This window comes from Microtus oregoni, unplaced genomic scaffold (genome assembly GCF_018167655.1).
Source record: "Microtus oregoni isolate MIOR12 unplaced genomic scaffold, Mior012 000008F_ref0000371, whole genome shotgun sequence".
Lineage (NCBI taxonomy): Eukaryota > Metazoa > Chordata > Mammalia > Rodentia > Cricetidae > Microtus > Microtus oregoni.
The window spans coordinates 19793853-19815351 of NW_024543067.1; the positions used below are offsets into that span (position 1 = coordinate 19793853).

At 44.4% G+C, this 21499-nt stretch overlaps 1 protein-coding gene across 1 annotated transcript; it reads left to right on the plus strand.

Annotated features, from left to right (window-relative positions):
- Positions 1-894: 894 nt before the first annotated feature.
- Tmem64 (transmembrane protein 64) lies at positions 895-21031 on the plus strand. Its single transcript, XM_041657682.1, has 3 exons — positions 895-1865; positions 16764-16919; positions 18915-21031. Exons 1-3 carry the CDS (start codon positions 1050-1052, stop codon positions 19104-19106), a joined length of 1164 nt encoding a protein of 387 aa, XP_041513616.1. The 5' UTR covers positions 895-1049; the 3' UTR covers positions 19107-21031.
- Positions 21032-21499: the final 468 nt, after the last annotated feature.

Here is a 21499-nt window from a genome sequence, read left to right on the forward strand (position 1 = left end):
CATAACCGTGGTTTTAACTGCTGTCTGTACCCCAATGCCAACTTTACTAGGAGTGATAGATAACTCGTGTCAATGCCATATTCGTATTTTCCACCATCTACTGGAATGCCACATTTTGGATGGTATTTTGGGCATCTCAACTCTTACGCGTCCACCTCATTTTTTTTTTTTTTGCATAGTTATATTTTCCTTTGGTCAATGGCTCCTTATCTACTACCTCAAATAAGAACTCTAAATAGAATTTTTGGCTCCTCACCCTGCTATAGCTGCGTCAGACATCAACCAGTTTACAGCCAATGAAAAGGGGTCCCCTGGTAAGAGGAGCCCTTAACAGAGATCTTCCAAGGATCTTTTCCTCTGTCGCCAGCACAGAGCCTGACACTCAGCAAAGGACTAGGGACTGAGAAGACACATTCTCAGTCAATTCTCACAACCAGTGCCCTGGGGTCCTAAAAGGCAGAGTTGTGGAGCAACACTGGGAGGGACCTGGCTTTTTGGAAAGGCACGTCTGCCCTTTTCTCAAGTCGCCAGACAGCCTCGGGTGTGAGCGACAGCAGGAGAGTTCACTTCGGGAACCGCTAGGCAGGCACCAGAAAGAGGGCCAGCCGCTGTGGCCAAGGGTCTGTGACACGCAGGCACGGGCGCGCCCGGGGGAGCGGGGAGCGCGCAGCCCGGGGTCCCCCATTCCGCTTCCCGTGGCTTCCCCTCCGCCCCATCCTCCGCCCCGGCCACTCGCAGAGGCCCCCGTTGCCCTAGAGACCCAGGCCGGGCGTCACGGAGGCGTGGCCGGCAGCCCAGAGATGGCCCCGCCCATAAATGGCCCCGCCCCTCATCTCGCCCCGCCCTCTCGGGCCAACGGGGCGGGCTCTGCTGGCCGCCCAGTCCGGACTCGACCGACTCCCGGCGGGATCGTGTCTTCGCCACCCCGGGCCGTTCCCTCCCCGCCAGCGGACGCAGGCAGCCGAGGCCGGGCGTGCGGGGTTGCCATGGAAGGCCGCCGAGCGGCGGACGCGGCGGGAGCGGAGACCCTGGCCGGCTGAGGCCCAGGCATGCGGAGTCCCGGCGGGAGCCTGCTCCACTCGCTGACCCGGGCCTTGCAGCACGCCGGTCGGCTGGGCGGCGCGGAGCAGCCGGGCCGCCGGGCACCGGAACGGACGGTGGGCGGGGACCGCCCTGAGGACCGCCTTCCCCGCGGGGGCGGGGCCAGCGCGGCGGCGGCAGCAGTAGCGGCGGCGGCGGCTTCGGGCGCCCTGCTCGGCGCCTATCTGGAGCGCCACGGTCCGCCCGCGGCCTCGGGCTTGCCGGCGCCTGCCGGGGCGTTGGCGGGCGGCCCCGGGAGCAGCAGCGGCAGCGGCGGCGGCGGCGTGGTGGTCGGGGTGGCCGAGGTGAGAAACTGGCGGTGCTGCTGCTTCGGCAGCACCTGTTGGTGCCGGAGCCTCGTGCTGGTGTGCGTGCTGGCCGCCCTGTGCTTCGCTTCCCTGGCCCTGGTCCGCCGCTACCTGCAGCACCTCCTGCTCTGGGTGGAGAGCCTCGACTCGCTGCTCGGGGTCCTGCTCTTCGTCGTGGGCTTCATCGTGGTCTCCTTCCCCTGCGGCTGGGGCTACATCGTGCTCAATGTGGCGGCCGGCTACCTGTATGGCTTCGTGCTAGGCATGGGGCTCATGGTGGTGGGCGTCCTCATCGGCACCTTCATCGCTCATGTGGTTTGCAAGAGGCTGCTCACCGCCTGGGTGGCCGCCAGGATCCAGAGCAGCGACAAGCTGAGCGCCGTTATCCGAGTCGTGGAGGGAGGAAGCGGCCTGAAGGTGGTGGCGTTGGCCCGGTTGACTCCCATACCTTTTGGGCTTCAGAATGCAGTGTTTTCGGTAAGTGGGGACCCCCTCGCCGGCCTCTCTCCCCAGATCTGTCTTTTAGCGGCCTTGTGGCCACCCTGGGAGGCCCTCCATCAGATAGATACCCAGCAGAGGAGTCATTGACATTTTCATGGTACCCTGAGAAATGTATCCTATAAATGCATATAACACAGCCCCTCAGAAGACCTGATAAAAAACTGTTTTTCAGGGTGCGTGTGTTTGTGTATGAGTTTGATAAAAAATGAAGTATCCTTTTCACTTGGGCCAGGGGAGGCGGGCAAAGGTAAGTGTCCCATTGCCGTTGCGTGTCTGAAGCAGCTTTGGCAGCTCATGGGCACTTGACCGCCCAAGCTTACTCTCTGCCCTGCTTAAAGGCATCCAGGTTTTGATTCAAGTATCTGATTACATGGGGCTGAGGGCCGCTTTTGTTTTAACAGTGCAGGAGACAGCAGTAGACTCCAGTTTTTGGAGTTTCCTAGATTTGTTATTCTTAAAAGTAATTTGCTGTAACGCTATGTAAAAGCTAAGAGTTCTGTTTTGAAATCAGTCGGGCGGGTTAATAAAACAAAATGAGCTTCTACTTTTCTTACACCATCTTAAGACTCCCTCTTGCCCAGTTTACATACGTTCTGCTTATTCTGTGTAGATCTCTCTAGTAGCTAGCGTGCACCCGATTTCAGGTAGAAACACGGCTGGTGAGGTCGGGACTAATAGATGGGAAACTTTATGGCTTTAGGACAAATTATTAAACCTATCTGACCTTGTTTTGTCTTAAGACAGGGTGTAACTCTAGCCCAGGCTGTCTTAGAGAACTCACTGTGTAGCTCAGGCTGGCCTCAGACTGGCAGTGATTCTCCTGCCTCAGCTTCCTTAGTTGAGGAGAGCTGATTAAAAGCTTTGACTTCACTTTTACAGTAAAGGGACTAGATGACCGAGTTTCCAGTTTGGTGATTCTAAGCTAGAGTTCACATACGAGATTCCCAGGTATTCAGCCCCCAACTAAAAGGGAACCGCATGAAGTATTGAGAGTCAGCAGTAATTTGGCCTCGCCTTTCAACTTTTACCTTTTTGCATTGTGAAATATGACCATAGATTTCTGTCAACCTTAGACTACTGTTTAGTTTCCTTCTGATAGTGTGCTCTGTCTCTCGCACAGCCTGCATCTCCTCTCATCCCCACAGAAAGTGCTAACTGCCCTTCTAGGCTCTTTTCAGCCAGTAGCAGTGACTGTACACATCTCAAAGTTGTTGCCTGCAGCCGGTGAGAGAGCACCGGGCTGTCTAAGTGTCTGCTGACCTTGGCTATGTTGTCTGTTCTTTCTGTACCTCCGTTTGTGTGTAAATGAGGGAAGTATTGGACCGTGTTTGATAGAATACCAGGATTACATAAGATACATGTATGCAGCAGAGGCTGGCTTGCAGACCCAAGTTGCATTTTGTCTGCTGTGTGCTCCTTCTGCTGTTACTGTCTGTGGTCGCCTGGAATAAGTGGTGGAGCCAGACTTTGAACTCTGGCCTAGATAGAGCCTCAACCTATGGCCCTCTCTGTTTCTTCATGGAATATTTTTCAATTGTTCAATAAATCCATACACATTGAGGAAGATATTTATTGATTTACAGCGTTACTTTTTTCTGTCACAGTGTTAAATTTGTAAGAAGTACTTTACTACTGGAAATAGTTTAAGATTATTCGGTATGAGTTTTGGCATTCCTGGATCAGGAGAAAGAGACGACTTTGCTATTGAAAAGGGTAAGAGGGTTTTATTACCACAGAAAGAAAGAAAGGAAGCCGCTCTTACCCTGGAACTTGTAGAGTCACCTGCAGAGGCAGGGCTTCGGTTCAAACACGCCACCAGCTGCTGTGGTGTGTGCTGCCATAAAATTCTCACACACAAATGCGCAGGATGGCATAGGAAGCCACTAGACAAGGTCTGGTCATTAGCATCATCTAAGCTGGCTTATGGCAGGGGAGGCCTTTTGTTGTGTTTACTCAGGAGTATGAAGGATAGGGTAATGTTGCCTTTAACCTGATTTTCCCCTTTGCCTTCTAGAACTTCATTCTCAGCTTCATACCCATCCTACCTACCCAGGCATACTTCTTTTGTTTTCTACTCTTCTCCTTATTGACCTTTGAAAGCACCCCATTCCTCCCCCAAGTTGAAGCTGTTTTCTCATTTACTCGATGGGTAAAATATTTAGCTCAAAGAGGAAGTTAGGTTTAAAGGCCGTGCAAAGCACAGGTTTTGAAAATATCTTTGCTTGGTTCCTGCTGTGTGAACTCCTTGCTTCCTCAAACACGCTGTGGAGTCATGTGTGTTTATTAGGTAACGAGCTGAAGGCATTGTTTACCTGACCAAGCCAGTCATAAAAGTTGAGTATACTGAAGACGGAAAAGGGCTCTCTTTGCTTCTAGATCTTAACCAAATTCTCTAATTATCCTCGTGTGCTAGAAAGAGATTAGCAAGCTGACACACAACATTTGAAACTCTCAAACTAGAAAATAGCACTTTATAGAATTGGTACTTAAGCTTTAAGAAATATAATTCTCCAAGTCTGTATTTACATTTTTCTGTTCCATCATTTTTTCTTGCAAACCGTGAAGCATCTCCCTCCTCACAGCCTCTTTGGTGAGATCTTGTATAGGCAGGTCTTGCTGCCCATCGCTGTGGATCTCTGACCTTAGAGTTTGCGTGTTGCTAAGTACGGTTCCTGCCCAGACACACACCTGAGATGACTGTTTGCTCTTCTTACTGGATTGTCGATGGCAGGCTAAACTAGGCAGCAGTGACAGCCTCCATTTCTTTGTAGGCTAAAAGCAAAGGTTCACTTATTCTGCTTTATGCAGGTATAGGTCGAACTTTGTTTTGGGGAGGGACCCACAGCTTTATGTTGTTTTGACTCTGAGGTTTGATCTGGCAGAGCCATTACCTTGCACTTGGTGCTGTGAACATGGAACTGTGTTGTGTACTTTCAAGCGTCCCTAGTAGTGATCTCACTTTTCCCCCGGCCTTAGCAAGTTGCCTGCTTCATTGCGCGAGTCCCCATACCCAGCGTTGACTGCACTCTGAAAGGGACTGGATGGCTGTTCCCCACGTTTAATGATTCTAAGCTAGAATTTGCACTGAGATTTCCAGGTTCTCAGCCCTTCGACTCTTACCATTTCACAGTGTGAACTGTGAGCATAAACTCTGAGCAGCCTTGGGACAGCTGTGCCAGGACTTTGAAAGAGGACTAGATCCAAATACAAGTTACATTGCCTTGCACGTGGTTGCTGAGAACAGTGAATTAATTCTGGACTCTGACCTCTCTCGCAATGCTTCTCCCTTTTTGCTGGGTCCAAGTTGCCTGGTTGTAACTAACCTCACAGGAGCGGTGGATATGGTGGCAGGAGAGGGGTGGAGCACCTAGTGAAGTCTCAGTACTTCTGGTACTTGGCACACCTTCCCCATGCCAGGCATTGTTGTCCCTGTCCTGTGGGGGTTTGCGTCCTCACACTTCAGTCCAGCCCATTGCCTCTGCTCTGTCCAGGAACCTCTACCTCAGACCAGCTGTCCCTGCCTTTCACACTCTCCTATCTTTGTCTAAAAAATCACTGCAGCCCAAATGTGATCTGGTTAACACCATCTCTGAATTCCCCCACCCTGAGGATGACTTCATCTACCTTTGGGTTATTTCCTCTCTTATCCTCTATAGTTAAGAGTTGCTATATCTATAGTTGCTGTGCACCTTTTGATGTCATTATTTAACCCCCAGCACCCTTAGAAGCAGACACTATTTAAATTTAGCAAATGAAATCCCTCCTCTCCTAGAAACCTGAGGTCTCACTTTCCTCAGTCTAGTTAAAAAGGACTCAAATCAATAAGGAGGGATTGTTGGTAGTAGGAATAGGAACAAAATTCTTAGAGTGAAATCAGAAGAAATGCTTGGAGAAGTCTGTTCAGACTGCCTCCCCTTCTCCTAATAAACATTGAGCTGGCCTTGTAATAGCCACTCTGCGAGACCCCCCTTGGAGACCTGCATTTTAAAGTTACTTCCAGTAAATGGTGTTCTTGATCCCAGAAGACTCCATGATTGTGGGTTGTATGAGTAGTGAAATTCATAATAATATTTCCACACCAAGTGGCTCTGATGTAAAACTGTGCCACAGGGAGTTCCTAAACATCTTTTCTGCTTTAGTCGAAGAAAAAAATAATACAATGTCAAAAACTATATATTCTGTCTTGCAAACAAGTGTACATGGGAAATTTATTTTCACTAACCTTAAATATTTGAAACATATCCATTAACCTTAAATATTATAAGAACTGTCAATGGTAGCGTACATGCCTGATGTAGTTTTCCATCACAGCAGTGGAGACACATTGGTCTTAGGAGGTGGTGTTTCCTGAAGGACAAATGTCACAGACTTGAACCAGACTTGGCCCCAGCGTCTGCTTAGTCATCCGGGGAACTTAGAGTTACTCTTTCGAGATAGACTTTGTGTTGTAAATCATGTTTAGTAATATCTACTACAAAACTGTGATATGTTATGTTTGCTCATTATTTACTATTTCTTTCTGCTCTCTGCAGCCCCGAAATAGGACAAGAAGCTTATTTGTAAACGTTTAACTCTGTCTGCAGTCTGTAAGGAACACTGGGCACCAGTCTCTCAAGTACACATTACTTATTCAATACTCACACCTACATTTTAGAGTTGAGGCAGTTGAAGCACAGAGTGATAAAATAACTTGCCCTTAGCTAATGCCTGTTTCAGTTCCATGCAAGAAGCATTGGCTTTCTTAGAGGTTGCTGGCCTTAGCAACCCTGGGTATCAAGCATCTTCCTCCTGCTGTCAGGTGTTGTACAGGGTTCTGCAGAGCTGAGTAAGTTGTCAGACCAAACTCCACCACAGGGTGATTTCATGCGCATGAGCGTTCTGTGAGACTGAGATTCAGGCATCTGTATGTCATGTCTGTTCTTTGCATCTCTCCCTTTCTCTCTCCCTCCCTCCTTCCCTCCCTCCCTCCCTCCGTCCCTCCCTCCCTCCATTCCTCCCTCCGGACTCTCTCTCTCTTTCTGTCTCTTTTTGTTGAGCAAAGACTAAAGGTTCAGTTTTTGAGTCTACCCTATGCCTGCACAGTTAAATCTTTCCGACCTCACACTTGGTGGAAAGACTTTAGCCACCGCTGCTCTATATTCAGTGCAATAAAAGGCCCACCAAGCCTCAGCTACTCTGCTGCAGTGGGAGAGAGGCCTGTGAGTTTTCAAGTCCATCCCATCTTTTCAAGACAGAACTATTTAAGCAGAAGTAGTATGTCTTGTGTGTAAACAAAGTAAAACAAAGTAAAGGAAGCAAATGTAAAAACACCAAGCGTCCGCCGTCACGCAGCCTTCATCATTCAGTGTCTCCACGGGGCACCTTCAAGGGTTGACACTGCCAACTCTTCATTACTCCAGCTGTTAGCATGGAGTCTCAGACAGTCAGAAGCAGCCACTGAGAGACTCTGCTTCTTTATTTGATTTATTCTGAGTGAGAGACCAGAGAGCCTGTACTGACGGAACACTGACGGCCAAAGATGTCATTATAACTTAAAGCAGGCATAACGACCCTTGAGTATATTCCCCCGGAATTTGATTTATCAAGATGAGTTTCTTTTAGTAATTTTATTCACAGTTGAACTTTCATTTATTACAATTAGTTTATTAAAAATATGTTGGCAAGTTTGTCTAAAGCCATAAATGTGGTCATGTCATAGCCTGGGGACTCTAGGGACTTGTAGTTCTGTGCCAGCTACTGTGTGGCCATGACGAAGTCATTGAGTACGTCTGGACTCCAGTTCTCTTGCTGGTAAATGGTTAAGAGTAGGCACGATCTCCGAGTTTGATTCTTTAAAAGCAGGTATTTGAAGCAGTGGTATAACTTTTTCTAAAGGAATTTATTGGGAGCATGTTTTATAAAAAATGTCTTTTCATTTCCTTATGTATAAAGTCACAGACGAGTAAAGATTATGATACTGGTCCTGAGGTAATGTACCACATTATCGTTTATTTCCTGTGAAAATACACTGATTTGCTGCATGTGCGTTGCAGGCCAGAATAAGCGATGTTCCACTTTGGGAGAGTTGGTATCTGCTCTGAAGGGCTGGATAGGGTGAGCAGATTGACACACTGATAGTATCTTAGCCACATCCTCACCCTTCCTGTCTCACTGTAGACAGCAGCTGGCTGTTGATGGTTTCCTGGAAGCTCGTCTCTTTTGATGCTCAGCAGTTATCTAACCTACCCTCTGGTGTCTGTCATACACAGGCTTGAGTCCCAGGCATCTCCATCTGTAGCTCAGAGCAGTGTGTGAGGGTTAATAACCTTCCCGGAGTGAAGACGGACGAAAGTCAAAGTAGAGAGATATGAAGGCTGTTTTCACGTGGGTTTTCCCTTTACAAAGTGTGTTTGTTACCGAGAGCCTAAAACGGACAAATCAAGAAAACAGTGCTTAGCATTTTTGTGCTTACTTTGCTTTGTAGTTACTGCTCTGTTTTTCTAACGCGAGTTAGTGTTGTAAATGGTTTTTGTGACCTTCTTTTGCTCAGTGTGCTGCGATGTGACTTTTTGACCATACAGCTGGACCTTACACATAAACGTGTTGGACCAGTTTTTGTTGAATGCATAGGAAAAGTTATCAAACTATGTAAAGAATTTTCAGCTTGTGTCCTAGAGGTTATATTCAATAAGGTTGCATCCCCCCTCCCCCCGAAGAGCAGGTGCTATGTGTTAATCAGGCTCTCAAATGGCCATTGTTCTCCCCATCTCAGAAAGAGCCAGCGCTATGTGTTAATCAGCTCTCAAAAGCCCATTGTTCTCCAGATTGCTTGGGAGCCATTAGGAGCACTTCCCACTTTAGGTATGATTAGATTGTGATCAGAAGACCAAGCCATTTCTGTCAGTAGGATCCATTTGTCCTATCTGATAGAATGGGCTCCCCCGGAGTCCTACCTTTTTCTAGTAACAAGATTTTTCTCAGGAATATCAAGGTTGACACTTAATAGAGTATCTCAGTTTTGACGCAGAAGTTGCTGGAAATACTTTGTTTCCATTCAGTATCCATCCAGCATGCAATTAGTAGGCACCGACTATGTGCTCGCTGCTGCTCTCGGTGCTGTCCATGAATAACTGTAAGTCAAAGCCTAACGACCCGAGGCGTGAACATGGAAGACACGCATTCTAGTCATGTGTGTAAATTCTGCTGGTGGTGAGTTTCTAGGCAAAATGCTTTCTGTTGCTAGGGCAATGGTTTATTACAGTGATATTCCCAATAGTTTATTACAAGTAAACTTTTCTTTTTAAAAAATTCTCAGGCTGTTTGTAGATACCAACCTTTACTGTTTCGATATTTGTAAACAAACCAGTTTTGAGATTGATACAACTAGCCTCCAGTCAGTGTGTGTTTGTAGCTAATATTTATTTATTAGATATTTACATCCTAGTCTAGGAGAATAAAGAAAACCAGATAGATGGCTTTCTTCACTCAGATTAGTCTGGGCCAGGGACACACACATTGTGATACCTCAAGTTGCTTCTGGTGTGAGGGGCGAGGACTGTCCATACCTGCTGGGAGCACTTCTTAGTCTTCCAGTGTGAGGGGCAAGGACTGTCCATCCCACCTGCTGGGAGCACTTCTTAGTCTTCCAGTGTGATGGTGAGGACTGTCCACACCTGCTGGGAGCACTTCTTAGTCTTCCAGTGTGATGGTGAGGACTGTCCACACCTGCTGGGAGCACTTCTTAGTCTTCCAGTGTGAGGGGCAAGGACTGTCCATCCCACCTGCTGGGAGCACTTCTTAGTGCTGTGTTTGGGTGTCAGAATTCCTTCGAGGAATCTTTGACTGTGCAGCAAATGACGGTTGCCCTTGTCAAGGGAGTGGGAAGCTCCTGAGGAAGGAGCATGGGATGTTCTAGGAGCTAAGAGCATTTAGGTATGGCTGGAGCCAGGAGACCTGAAGCAGCTGATGGCCAAAGGCTAGCCTGTCGAGATGAGATGGAGATGACACTAAGGAATCCGTCCCTTCGGAGACCACAGGCCAGAACTGACTGAGGATTAGCTTTGCCTGTAAGGACCTTTCTGCGGGATTCAGTCCTCACTGTAGAGGAAGACACTGAGTGGGGGAATTTATGTTCAGAAGATGATTTAACAAGTCGTAGTAAATAGGAAAGGAGTGAAGAGGAGGGGTGACACCTAGGGTGTGTTTGCTTTCAGTGGGTTTTGTTTTGTTGTTTTGAGACAGGATCTCCTATATCAGTCTTGAATTCCTTGGTAGTGAAAGATGGCCCTGACTTCCTGAGAGCCTCAGGCCTCCACCTCTCTCTCTCTCTCTCTCTCTCTCTCTCTCCACACCTCTCTCTCTCTCTCTCTCTCTCTCTCTCTCTCTCTCTCACACACACACACACACACACACACACACACACACACACGCCTCCACTTCGTGGACGCCTCTGTGTGGATGATTCCAGAGCTCCATGCATACTGTGCAAGCATCTGGCTGACAGAGCTACACCCCAGTCCCTAGCCAGTTGGAATAGTTTTCTTTTTCCTGAGTGAAAACCACGTAATGCCTTTGAACTCTTTCTTCCTCTTCTCTGACCTTTCTGAAAAACCGCCAGTGAGAATTGGGGGTTGTCTGAGGAAGAACACATACTATGTCAGGAACTTAACGAAAAGTAGGAGCTATAGTCCTTGAACTTCTTTGGTCTTTGTAGAGATTCATGATTCCCTGTGTAGTACTGAGTATGTTGGACTTAGAATTCTTGCAATGCCTTAGTCGTAGCTGACAGTGAGCAGCAGTGCAGATGCGCACACCATGCACTGCACCGAGCCCAGCCAGTGTTGACTACAGAGTTACGGATGAAACTTGAGGCCTCTGAGCTCATTGCTGTATGCTCTTCAGTAATTCCATGTCGAGCTATTCTGTGCAAAAATGAGAGTTTGTAAAACCCTGTGTGAGAATGGTAATCTTATAAAATGATCTTATTTCTAGAGCAGAATTCTCAGGACTTATATTCTATAAGAATTCTTTTATTCTGAGAAGAATGCAGGGTCTCAGTTGCTCTCCAGGTGAGTCACAGAAACTCTGGCGAAGAGAAGACAAACGGCACTTGCTGCTCTTACAAAGGTCCTGGTTCCCAGTACCCTGGTGGGACTCCAGTTTAAACCTGATAGGCTTAGCCGGGCGAAGGTGGCATACGCCTTTAATCCCAGCACTCCGGAGGCAGAGGCAGGCGGATCTCTGAGTTTGAGACCAGCCTGGTTTACAGAGCTAGTTCCAGGACAGTCTCCAAAGCCACAGAGAAACCTTGTCTCGAAAAACCAAAAAAAAAAAAAAAAAAAAAACTGATAGGCTTTTCTGGCCTCTTCAGGTACCTGAGTACTTGTACGTCACAGCCATACACATACACATAAATAAAATGAATATTTTTGCAGTATGTATTTTTTATGTCATATGCATATATGTGTCTATCCGGTAGCACTCAGACTCTGAAAAATCTCAATAGATAGTTTCTGTCTCTGACCATAGCAACTCTCCAGCTCACACTGAGGTTCTGGGCTGACATTCCCATGGGCTGTTTGGACTTCGAGGATCCCTTGGCAGCTGAGACCCCAGGGTACTCTAGAAGGCAATCCCAGTGGCACTGAGCTCGGTGGATTCCTATCTCTGAAAATGAGGCAAGAGGATAGACACTTAACTTCTGTGTGGAGAACGTTAGGGGAGGTCTCTGTAGGAAACCGTGTTTGTCGAAGACTGGGGAAAGTGCAGGATCTGACTAGGGTTTGTCTACATTAAATAAGGGGGAATCTTATCTTCAGTAATGTTATTAATAGCTTAGAAACGGATTGAGTTGTGTTCCCTCTGACATAGCTGTTCAGACTGAGTGTCTGGTTCGCCATTTGCTTCTCTGAGATAACTCTATAGAAACAATACATGGAAGTGGCGGCTCTTTGCCATGATGAGGTTCATCCTGACATTTTGATAAACTTGGACTTGCTCATGGGCAGTAGTCGTGTTAGGGTTGAGGGTCCGAGTCTGTTCCAATTGCTGAAATCCGTTTAAATTCTTATTTGGATGTTTTTGATGCCCTTTGAATAGCAATTATGGCTTCTGTTCAGAGACAATCCATTCCATTGAAGACTGGTCTGAAGGTTTATATTAGAACATTTTGGCATGTAGCATCAGTATTTTTAAGATTTTTAACCTTTTAAATTATGTGAGTGTGTGTGTAAACTGGTATTTACACCTGAGTCCCCATTCCTCTGGAGGACCAGAGAGGACTTTGGGTTCCTGAGCTGCCCAGTGTGGGTGATGGAAACCAAACTAGGGTCCTCTGCACCAGCAGTAATACTCTAAACCACTGGTCTCTCTCTCCACACCCCCTTGTTGGAGGGTTTGTTTGTTTCTCGGCTGCCCAGACTCCCGAAATCATCACAAAGAAACTGTATTAATTAAATCACTGCTTGGCCCTTTAGCCCTAGCTTCTTATTGGCCAACTCTTACATCTTAACTTAACCCATTTCTATTAATCTATGTATTACCATGTGGCTGTGGCTTACCGGGAAAAGTTCCGGTGTAGATGGCGGGGGCTATATGGCTTCTCTCTGGCTCCATCTTCCTTTCTCCCAGCATTCAGTTTAGTTTTCCCTGCCTAGCTCTGTTCTCCTATAGCTTTGCTATAGGCCCAAAGCAGTTCCTTTATTAACCAATGGTATTCACAGCATACAGAGGGGAATCCCTCATCCCCCCCCTCCAATTGTTATGTTTCTATGTGTGTATGTGTATATGCTAAGCATGTATGTGTATGTGTATGTCATGGGGGGGGGCAGAAGAGGGCATTGGATTCCCAGAAACTGGAGCTACTGGAGTCACAGGCTTCCTCTCCAGCCCCCTCATATTTATTTTAAATATAATTTTGATAAATTTTATGTAAACCATTGAATAGGATTTTTATCACTCATTTTTGTCGTGTTTTTTCATTGTACACATTTAACACATTTATTCTAAAGAAGGACCCTCTTCTATGAATAAACTCCCTGGTTCTTTTTGCGTGTGTGTCTTGGTCCTCTTTGCCAAGTCTGCTAACAGGTTTCATCTTAGTGACTCTTAGCATCCTTAGTGCTCACAATTCTCTGGCATGTGTCTAAACAATCCAGAATGTCCTGCCAACTGCATTAATGTGTCTGTACTTTGCCTCCCACACTGTCTGTGTTCAGGCTTTTCCCAGAACACCTGCCTTCCTCATGGTACCCAAGTTTGCTTCTCAACCCATGCAGATTTTTGTGTCCATCCCTACTGCTGCATTTTCCGCAGAGTTGTCCCTTGGCCTAGACTCCCATACTGATTCTGATTCCTCTGTGCACTTCAGTGTTCTGCACTTAGTCCGTCTCAAGGCTCCTGTCCTGTCTGCGTCTGAGGTAGTCGTGTGTTATGTGTGTTTCCTTTAAGGATAATTGCTGTGTCTTACTCTGTATCTTTCAGCAAGTATCAGGGCATCTTGTGTGGACAGTTATAGGCTCAGTGATAAATGAAATGAATTAACAACTTGTCGCAGTAATGTTCTGTTCAACCGTCCAACCCAGTGCTGCATCTCCTGTTCATTTATGACCTCACAATTATTGTATGTGTTTATGATAGTCATAAAGCAACTGTCTATAGGTAGCTAAACTACTAGAGCTTAAAAATAGTTTTAAAAAGCCTAATATTTAAATAGGGGTATGATGATGTTACTCTCAAAATATAGGCGATTAGAATTAGACTAATAAATACATGACACATGGATTAATTAGCCAAACTTCAATAAAACATATTAAAGATTTGAGCACTTGTGTAAAAAATTCTGGATAAGGATAGGGAATATGTAGATCTTCCATCAATATCCAGATTTATTGTAAAATTTAATTTAGTTCTTTCAATAGCAGGACGATCAGTAAGAATAAGCAGCGAGAATGGATGTAAATAGAGTGAGTAGTGTTGACAGGAACAGGACATTTGTAGAGAAGCCTTGGTGGGCCAGTGTGTAACGCTAGCAAAATTAGCCACCGGGAAGAGAAAGGAATACATCCACACATTACCTTTAATGTGAATATATTCCAAAATTACATAATGGTGAATATTAAAAAGGAAAACTAATAAGAAAACAATTAAGAATACAAGCAAAAGACTCCGTAAAAGTAACAGAAATAGTGTTTTCCCACAGTGGTGTTTGGTTATATGTTTATGTTTCTCTAAGATGAACATGAACCAGGTACTGTGGTGCCAACTCCTTGGAAAAGTCTGGGACGGGAGGAAAGCTGGAGTCCAGCATTTGAGTCTGCCTGAACAACATCGTGAGACCTCATCTCAGAATTTAGGGTCTGGGGACAGCACCGTAAGAACGTGTGACACATAGGATAGATGGAAGCAGGTCCTCTCTGTGTAAAGGACACTATGAATTTGGGGTCTGGGGACAGCACCGTAAGAACATGTGACATATAGGATACATGGAAGCAGGTCTTCTCTGTGTAAAGGACACTATGAAGAAAAAAAAATTCCGAGAACAAGGGGCAAGTACAAACAAATAAAACCATCAAAGAACATTAAAAATAGTCAGTATAAAAAACCCACAGTGCAGATGGTGTCAAGTTAAGATATAAGTTTTCCTTATCTCCAAGATTGTCATTTATTACAGTTAATGAGCGTGAAGGACACATATTATGACACACATTATTACTTGCAGTGAGTATGTAAACCTCTGTGATTGATAAGCATCGGTAGGTGCTTTCCTTGTGATCTACCCTGAGGTAGCTGAGATGCGTATTTCTTTCTGTTTAACAGATCACTTCAGAACTTAGTAGTGTTGTCAGGGGGTGAGGGCTCTGCAGATTTGCTCTCCCATAGTTCTACAGTTGGTGTGAGCCAGGCCTATAACCATCTTGAGACTGAGAGCCCACTTCGGGCTGGACCTTTGCTAGCTCTGACTACAGATCCCCATTCCTTTTACACAGAGCTGCTTCTGCACTACAGCAGCTGGCCTGCTGAGGTGTGACAGGTGGAGACCTTCTCTTCATTTTATCTTAGAAGTGATTTCTCATTTTGTCTGCTAGAGTCTGTTTGCTAAGAAGTGAGCAGGAGGCAGCCCATATTTGAGGAAAGAATTGCCCAGGCCATAAACACTGTAAATTAGATTCTTTTTATTTTTTCTAAACTTTTATTCAAAAATTGTGAACATTAGGGTTAAAATTCTCAGCACCCACAACCAGGAAACTGGAGACTGGCCCCCTCAGACCAGAAGCCTGGAGGCTCCCACTGCAGACTTGGGGGGGGGGCGGGGCGGCACTGAAGGGTGCTCACAGGGGTAGATTCTTTTTCTTTTTCCCTGAGACAGGGTTTCTCTGTGAAACAGTCCTTGACTGTTCTGGAACTCAAGCTGTAGACCAGGCTGGCCTCGAGCTCACAGATCTGCCTGCCTCCACCTCCCAAATCCTGAGATTAAAGGTGTGCACCACCGCTGCCCAGCTGGGAATTAGATTCTTGGGAGTGTGCTGACTTCCACTTGTTAATATGCACATGCATTCACTGTGGCTTTGTGTAGTAGGCTCCCAAACCAGGACACGGAGACTTTGTATTAGTTATGAAGGCTTAGCCTTATCTTAGCTCTTATTTTAATCTTTCTCTTTATCCACATTTTGTCACGGGGCTTTTTAGTTGGAGACTGCTTGTTCATTTCTCAGCCTCGAATAATAACACAGAAAGTATATTAATTACAATATTGCTTGGCCAATAGCTTAGGTATATTTCTAGCTAACTCTTACATTTTAAATTAACCCATTTCTATTAATCTATGAATCAACACGAGGCTGTGGTGCCTACAGGTAAGATTCTGACTGGCTGCTGGTGGCTTTGTCCTTCAGCATCTACATGATGTCTCCCTGACTCCACGTACTTTCTATATCTGTTCAGATTTCCTGCTTGGCTTTACTCTACTAAGCCATTGTCTAAAAAATTTCTTTAATAACCAATGGTAATGAAACATATTCATAACATACAGAGAGGAATCCCACATCAGGGATCCTTCCTCCCTCCCTCCCTCCCTCCCTCCCTCCCTTCCTTCTGTCTCACTTTCCTGCTTCTTATGCCTGGTTGACTGACAGCTGCTTGGCCTCTGGTCCCAGGTGTGTCCTTTTCTCTTTTCTCTCCTTTTGCCTAGATTTCTCCTCCTACTTAACTTTCTGCCCACCAGCACCACCTGTCCGTCCTGCCTAGCTACTGGCTGATTAGTTTTTATTCGACAATCAGGTACCTTAGGCAGGCGAGGTAAAACAAATGCAACACATCTTTACATAACTAAACAAATGTAACACCCTTACATAGTTAAAGTAATATTCTGCAACATAAACAAATGTAACAGCCTTACGTAGTTAAAGTAATATTCTGCAACATAAACAAATGTGACACATCTTTGCCTAGTTAAACAAATATTCCACAACAGCTTTGTGGATTTATTTTTTAATAGCAAGAAAGCAGAAATTATCACAGACACCAAGGAATACACACTGCTGCTGTTTCTGCATTGAGAATGACGGAGACAGTAGCGACTCCTTGAGTTCTCAGCCCCGCATTAGACTGTTCCAACGTTCCTTGGCTTCAGAGTATGGTAACTCCATTGCCACTTACTAACTCCATTGATGCTTACTTACTAAGACAAGACGGACTCAGAGAAGTTTAGTGATCTGTGTGTGAATTTTATTTATAGGTAAGAAAAATGGGTTACTAAATGCTCTCTTTTAATAGTAGTAGAATAGAACAGCAAATCTTTGTTTATCATAAGTTTGGATGCTTCATCCATGCTCAGCTCTACTCTGATAGAGACTTGGAGAGGCCATGCTGTGACTTTGTACTTGGATCTGCTTCTAGATTGCTGATCTTTCCTTACCCAACTATCTGATGGCGTCTTCACTTGGACTGCTTCCAACTCAGCTTCTAAACTCGTACCTGGGCACCACCCTGCGGACAATGGAAGACGTCATTGCAGAACAAAGTGTTAGTGGATATTTTGTCTTTTGTTTACAGGTGAGTCTAAGGCCAGGGGTTGCCCGGCTCTCCCCTCTGCATTGATGATTTAAGCCTGGTGTTTCCTCACCACTGCTGAAGGATTGTTTCATTGTAGATAGTTTGATATTTGGATAATAGTTCCAATTTGTGGACTTCTAGAAGTACATAGATTTGGACAGATGTATTGGATATCTGTTTCAAAATGAGAAAAAAATCATAAAAATAAGATTTTTTTTACAAAGATTGTTTTTAAAATCACTGCAAGTCAAATGCTGTATCATGACTTTGTATGAAAGCTTTGCCTTCAAAAATTTTTGTAATATTTGACATTTAAGAGTTGGTTTTTATCTAAGTTTAGAAATTTTGTTTTGCTTGCTTTATTTACATGGATAAGAATGCTAATCACATAATGTTAAATTTTTTGTGTGTCATGCCTACAGTGTATTATGTGTAGTTTATTCATTTCAAAGTACAGTGAAGATTCTGGCATATAGTGCATTTTCAAGGTTCCTTAAGATAAATTAAGTATGTATCTTGTCGTCTTTCCTAGAAATTAGAAATATGTCTAAAATATTTTAAAAATTCCGTGTTAGAGTAAAATTCCTCACTAGTTTGCACATTTTCATTATTGAATTTTATATTTTTATGCTGTCTTTGTAGATTACTCAACTGCAATCATTAGTGCTTCCTAAAACTATAGAACCTCTCTTTCCCATAATTTGTTAACCCCTTTGAGTGGGCTTATTGAAACATAAAGTACATTACAGAAAGGAAAAGGCACGCAGTTCTTAGCTCAGGCATTTATAAAGACCACAGCAATGCTGTGGCTTGGCCTTGGTCTCAGCTGCAACTCAGGTTGTTTCAGCAAAGATTTCATGGGGAGCGGGGAGTGGTCATGGTGGTGCCATTGGCAAGGGAAAGGTGAAGCTTAGGGTACAATTAATAGAGCAAGTAAGCTTGACAGATTCTCTCCGTGCTAGAAATGAGCCACAAATAATTTGCTTTCTGGGTTTTACAGCCAACAGCCCGAGGAGAGCCAGCTCATTGCAAAACTGAAACATTCTCTATTCCTGTTCTCGTCTAGACTTCCAGCATCTCTCCCTTCTTGCTCACGTTATGTTTCTAGTCTCTCTTTCCAGAACTCCACTCCCACAGAAGTCCACGTTTGAACTGTTTTGTATGTGTTAATGTATGGTCAGAGGTACCACAAGCAGATGGCTAACACGGCTTCTCCCGTGTTCAGCTCCCCACACCTGAGCTGCTCCTTGTCAGCTTCCTCCTCTCACTTGTCCTCTCCCGACCTCTTCTCTGTCCTCAGTAGACCGCCTCTTCTTCCTGAGGGTCAGGAGCCTCCAGGAGAGCTGTTTCTCCTTAATCTTCTCCCATACCCAGCCTGCTTTCCTGTCAGTGACGGAAGAGGCGCTTGTGTTTCTGCAGAAGTCTTGTTCCTCTGCCTCCTTTCATTTAAAAAGAGAAACTTCAGAGAGCTTTTATATCCTGTTTGTTTCTTTTCTTTTTTCTTTTCTACTCCATGAGACAAAGAAAGTGCATGCCCGCTGAGAAAGCCAGTGTATGTGTTCCCTGCCCTGCACATTTGCCATTTCCTGTAGCTCCTGAGTCTGTTACTTAGCACAAATTCAGTGTGCCTTAAACAGATTTAGCATCTTACACAGCCTGTAACACAGATTCCGCTAACATTGTCTCCATTTCTTTACATGGCATTATAATCTACTAAAAGGTCTCAAAACTTTTAGTTTTGCAAAAATATATGATATTTCTTTAGGAGAAATAAAACAATTACAGTATTTAGAAACCTACTTTTCTAATGCCCAAATTAGCATTTTATTGAACAGTGGCTGCTCAGTGTTTGGCAAATAGCTATTTAAAACGTGACTTGCTACTCCCCCTCTTACTGACCGGCTCTGTGAAGCTCTGTTCATGCCACTATTTATTGAATCCATGGCCTTTACTTCTGTGCCTTGTTGGTAACGGCTGCTCTGTTTCTCCTTACAGATTGTTATAAGCATAGGCCTCATGTTTTATGTGGTCCATCGAGCTCAAGTGGAACTGAACGCAGCTATCGTAGCTTGTGAGATGGAACTGAAAACCTCTCTGGTTAAAAGCAGTCAGCCCGATGTCAGTGGCTCTTCCTTCTACAGCAAGAGGACACTCCCGTTTTCTGGAGGTGGAACCAATGTTGTATGAGTCTTACAAACTGTGGTTGTCAAGAGCCAGTGTGCTGTCCAGGCCTAGCGGTCACGTCCCTAGTGCGAGCACAGTGCTGCTTGCTCATTGTGGCACAAACAAAACTGACTAGTTTTTAAATTGCACAATTTTCTAAAAGCAAGAATCATTTTCTGGGTCTGCCAATGTAGAAGCCGCTCCGGCTGCCCCTTGTTAGGCCTGTAATGCCTATAGTGTGCACTTTAGTGTTGTCGAATTGCGTTATTGCTGGGACTTAGGGACAGAAATAACCAAGATAGTTCTTTCTGTTTAGTATCTTTATTTATAAAGCCCATGGATAGTTTTCTGCATCCGTCTTCAAAGGAGTAAAGTCTGCAGTCCTGCACAGATCATTGCTGGATGCTCTTGGCTTAGGTGGTCTTTCCAGAAGGAGGAAACTGATGTTTCTGTTTTTGTTTTATTTCTGTTGTTGTTTTAAGCAGGACAACTTTACTTCATTTTCTTTGCTTATGAGAAAATAAGTGTATTTCAGTTGAATGTATATTATCAAGCATTATATCATTGTGGGTCTTTACACCTTTTCATATAAGCTTAAATCCTACATTGTGGGACTGAAGTGCTCTTAAGATTCCTTTTTGTTTCCACTGTGTTATATGCAAAGCAAAAGGGAACTGATTTAGTGGGTGGTGGCTCGAAAGGAGAACCCACATGCTTATTTCTTTATGTTGTTCTCACCCGTTAGACCTCATCAAAGGGCTGTGTGATAAGCACTCTTACTAAACCATTTTCCCTTTTTATATTAATAATTAGGCTTTGAAATAAAAATTATCCCTACAAAATGATGGCTTACCATCTCTGAAGTTGTTGTTCTGGTGGCCTTGTTTAGTCAAAACGCCTTGTTAGAAAGAAACGAGCTTTAAAATCATGTATATAGTTCCATTAAAGTTCTTATATATTTGTCCCCATCGTCTTCAGCTTTAAAACTATAAACATAATTTTATCGCAATGCCCATGTTTGTGTTCTCTGCTGCATTATTGCTGTTTGATTTGGGGCTTTGGTATTCCTTTTCCCTGATACGACTCAGGAATTCTGAAATGTGAAATTCTCTGTTCTTTTTCTCGTAGCATGTGTGTTTACTGACAGCACTTAGGACTGTAGAACACAACAATCCACCATGGATTCGTACTGCGTGCATTCACTATTCAGCCTCATTTGAAAATAGTTTAATTATGAACTCAACCATTGGTTGATTTGGTTACAAATGAGATTGTAGAGATACAGGAACATTTTCTGTTAAGTATTTCATTTTTCTGACTTTTCCAGCTCTCTCCTCTGCCTTTTCTTTGCAGTAAACCTTTGCCCTGTTTTCTGCTGACCTACAGAGTAATCCGTTGTAAGCAGATTTTTGTAGTCTTATGCTAGAGATGAATTTGATCATGTTGATGTACAAGATTTTACCCTATTCAAGTTGTTTTCTCCCCTTACTTATGCCTCTCAGGAGCAAGTGGCCATGTTGGGAAGCACTGGTCTACGGCTCCCGACTGGTAGGAAAATAACTCTGTATACTTTGAGTCCCTGTTGCCCATTTTGGTTTTAAATTTTGTTTTAGTTTGACCATCCCAGTAAAGAAAATATTTAATTTATTCTTTTAGGGAAGACTTAGCAACATTGTGTTTACCATTAGTTATTTTTGTGTTAGAGGAATCTTTGTTTAAGATCGCTGTTTCCATACTGTGTTACTGTTCATGTATTTTGAAGTGCATTCTATTGACTTAGCGTCTGTGACTTGAACAACTTCACCAAATGAGTGTCCTTTGGTAATGAGTTCTTCCAGATGTTAACACTTTCCTTGGACTTTGTATTAAATATGTAAAGGTTAAAAATAGTTTTCTGTATTCTGCCAATCATAACTTTATATAATAAATCATCAACTTTTATAATACTATGGACTGACGGTTTCTAGGCTACCACGCTAACTGTACTTTCCCGGGGTCCAGTACTGCCCTGTCATTGGGACATGTGCAGCACAGCTCTGCCGTGGTTACTCTGTCCCTGACCTGTCGTCAGGCTGTGCTTTCCTGTTGGGTGCATACCTCCCGCCGTATGTCTGTGTGCAGTGCATATTCACAGGAAATGGAATGCTGCAGTCTGGAGTTGCTCTCTGTTCATCTGGAGTCCACCTAGTTTTCAAACTGGTGAGAGTTTTGTTCTCTTTTCCCTGAGATTGCCACTTTGACAAATTTGCATTACCTCTTTCTAAAACCAAGTTTATACTTACTGTGATTTTTATGTCATTTTTATTTGATCCTCTGATTTGTGAATTATTGAAATCTGTACTCTTGATGGAAAGTCCCACCATCAAGTCTGCCATTAGAATGCTCATTTCGAGTTTGTGTTTGGAAGTGGCTGGATT

Coding starts and splice junctions, on each gene's coding strand:
- Tmem64 (XM_041657682.1), top strand. CDS start 1,050: ATGCGGAGTCCCGGCGGGAGCCTGCTCCACTCGCTGACCCGGGCCTTG. Junction 1,866..16,763: donor TTCAGAATGCAGTGTTTTCG/GTAAGTGGGGAC, acceptor ATCTGCTTCTAG/ATTGCTGATCTTTCCTTACC. Junction 16,920..18,914: donor ATTTTGTCTTTTGTTTACAG/GTGAGTCTAAGG, acceptor TTCTCCTTACAG/ATTGTTATAAGCATAGGCCT.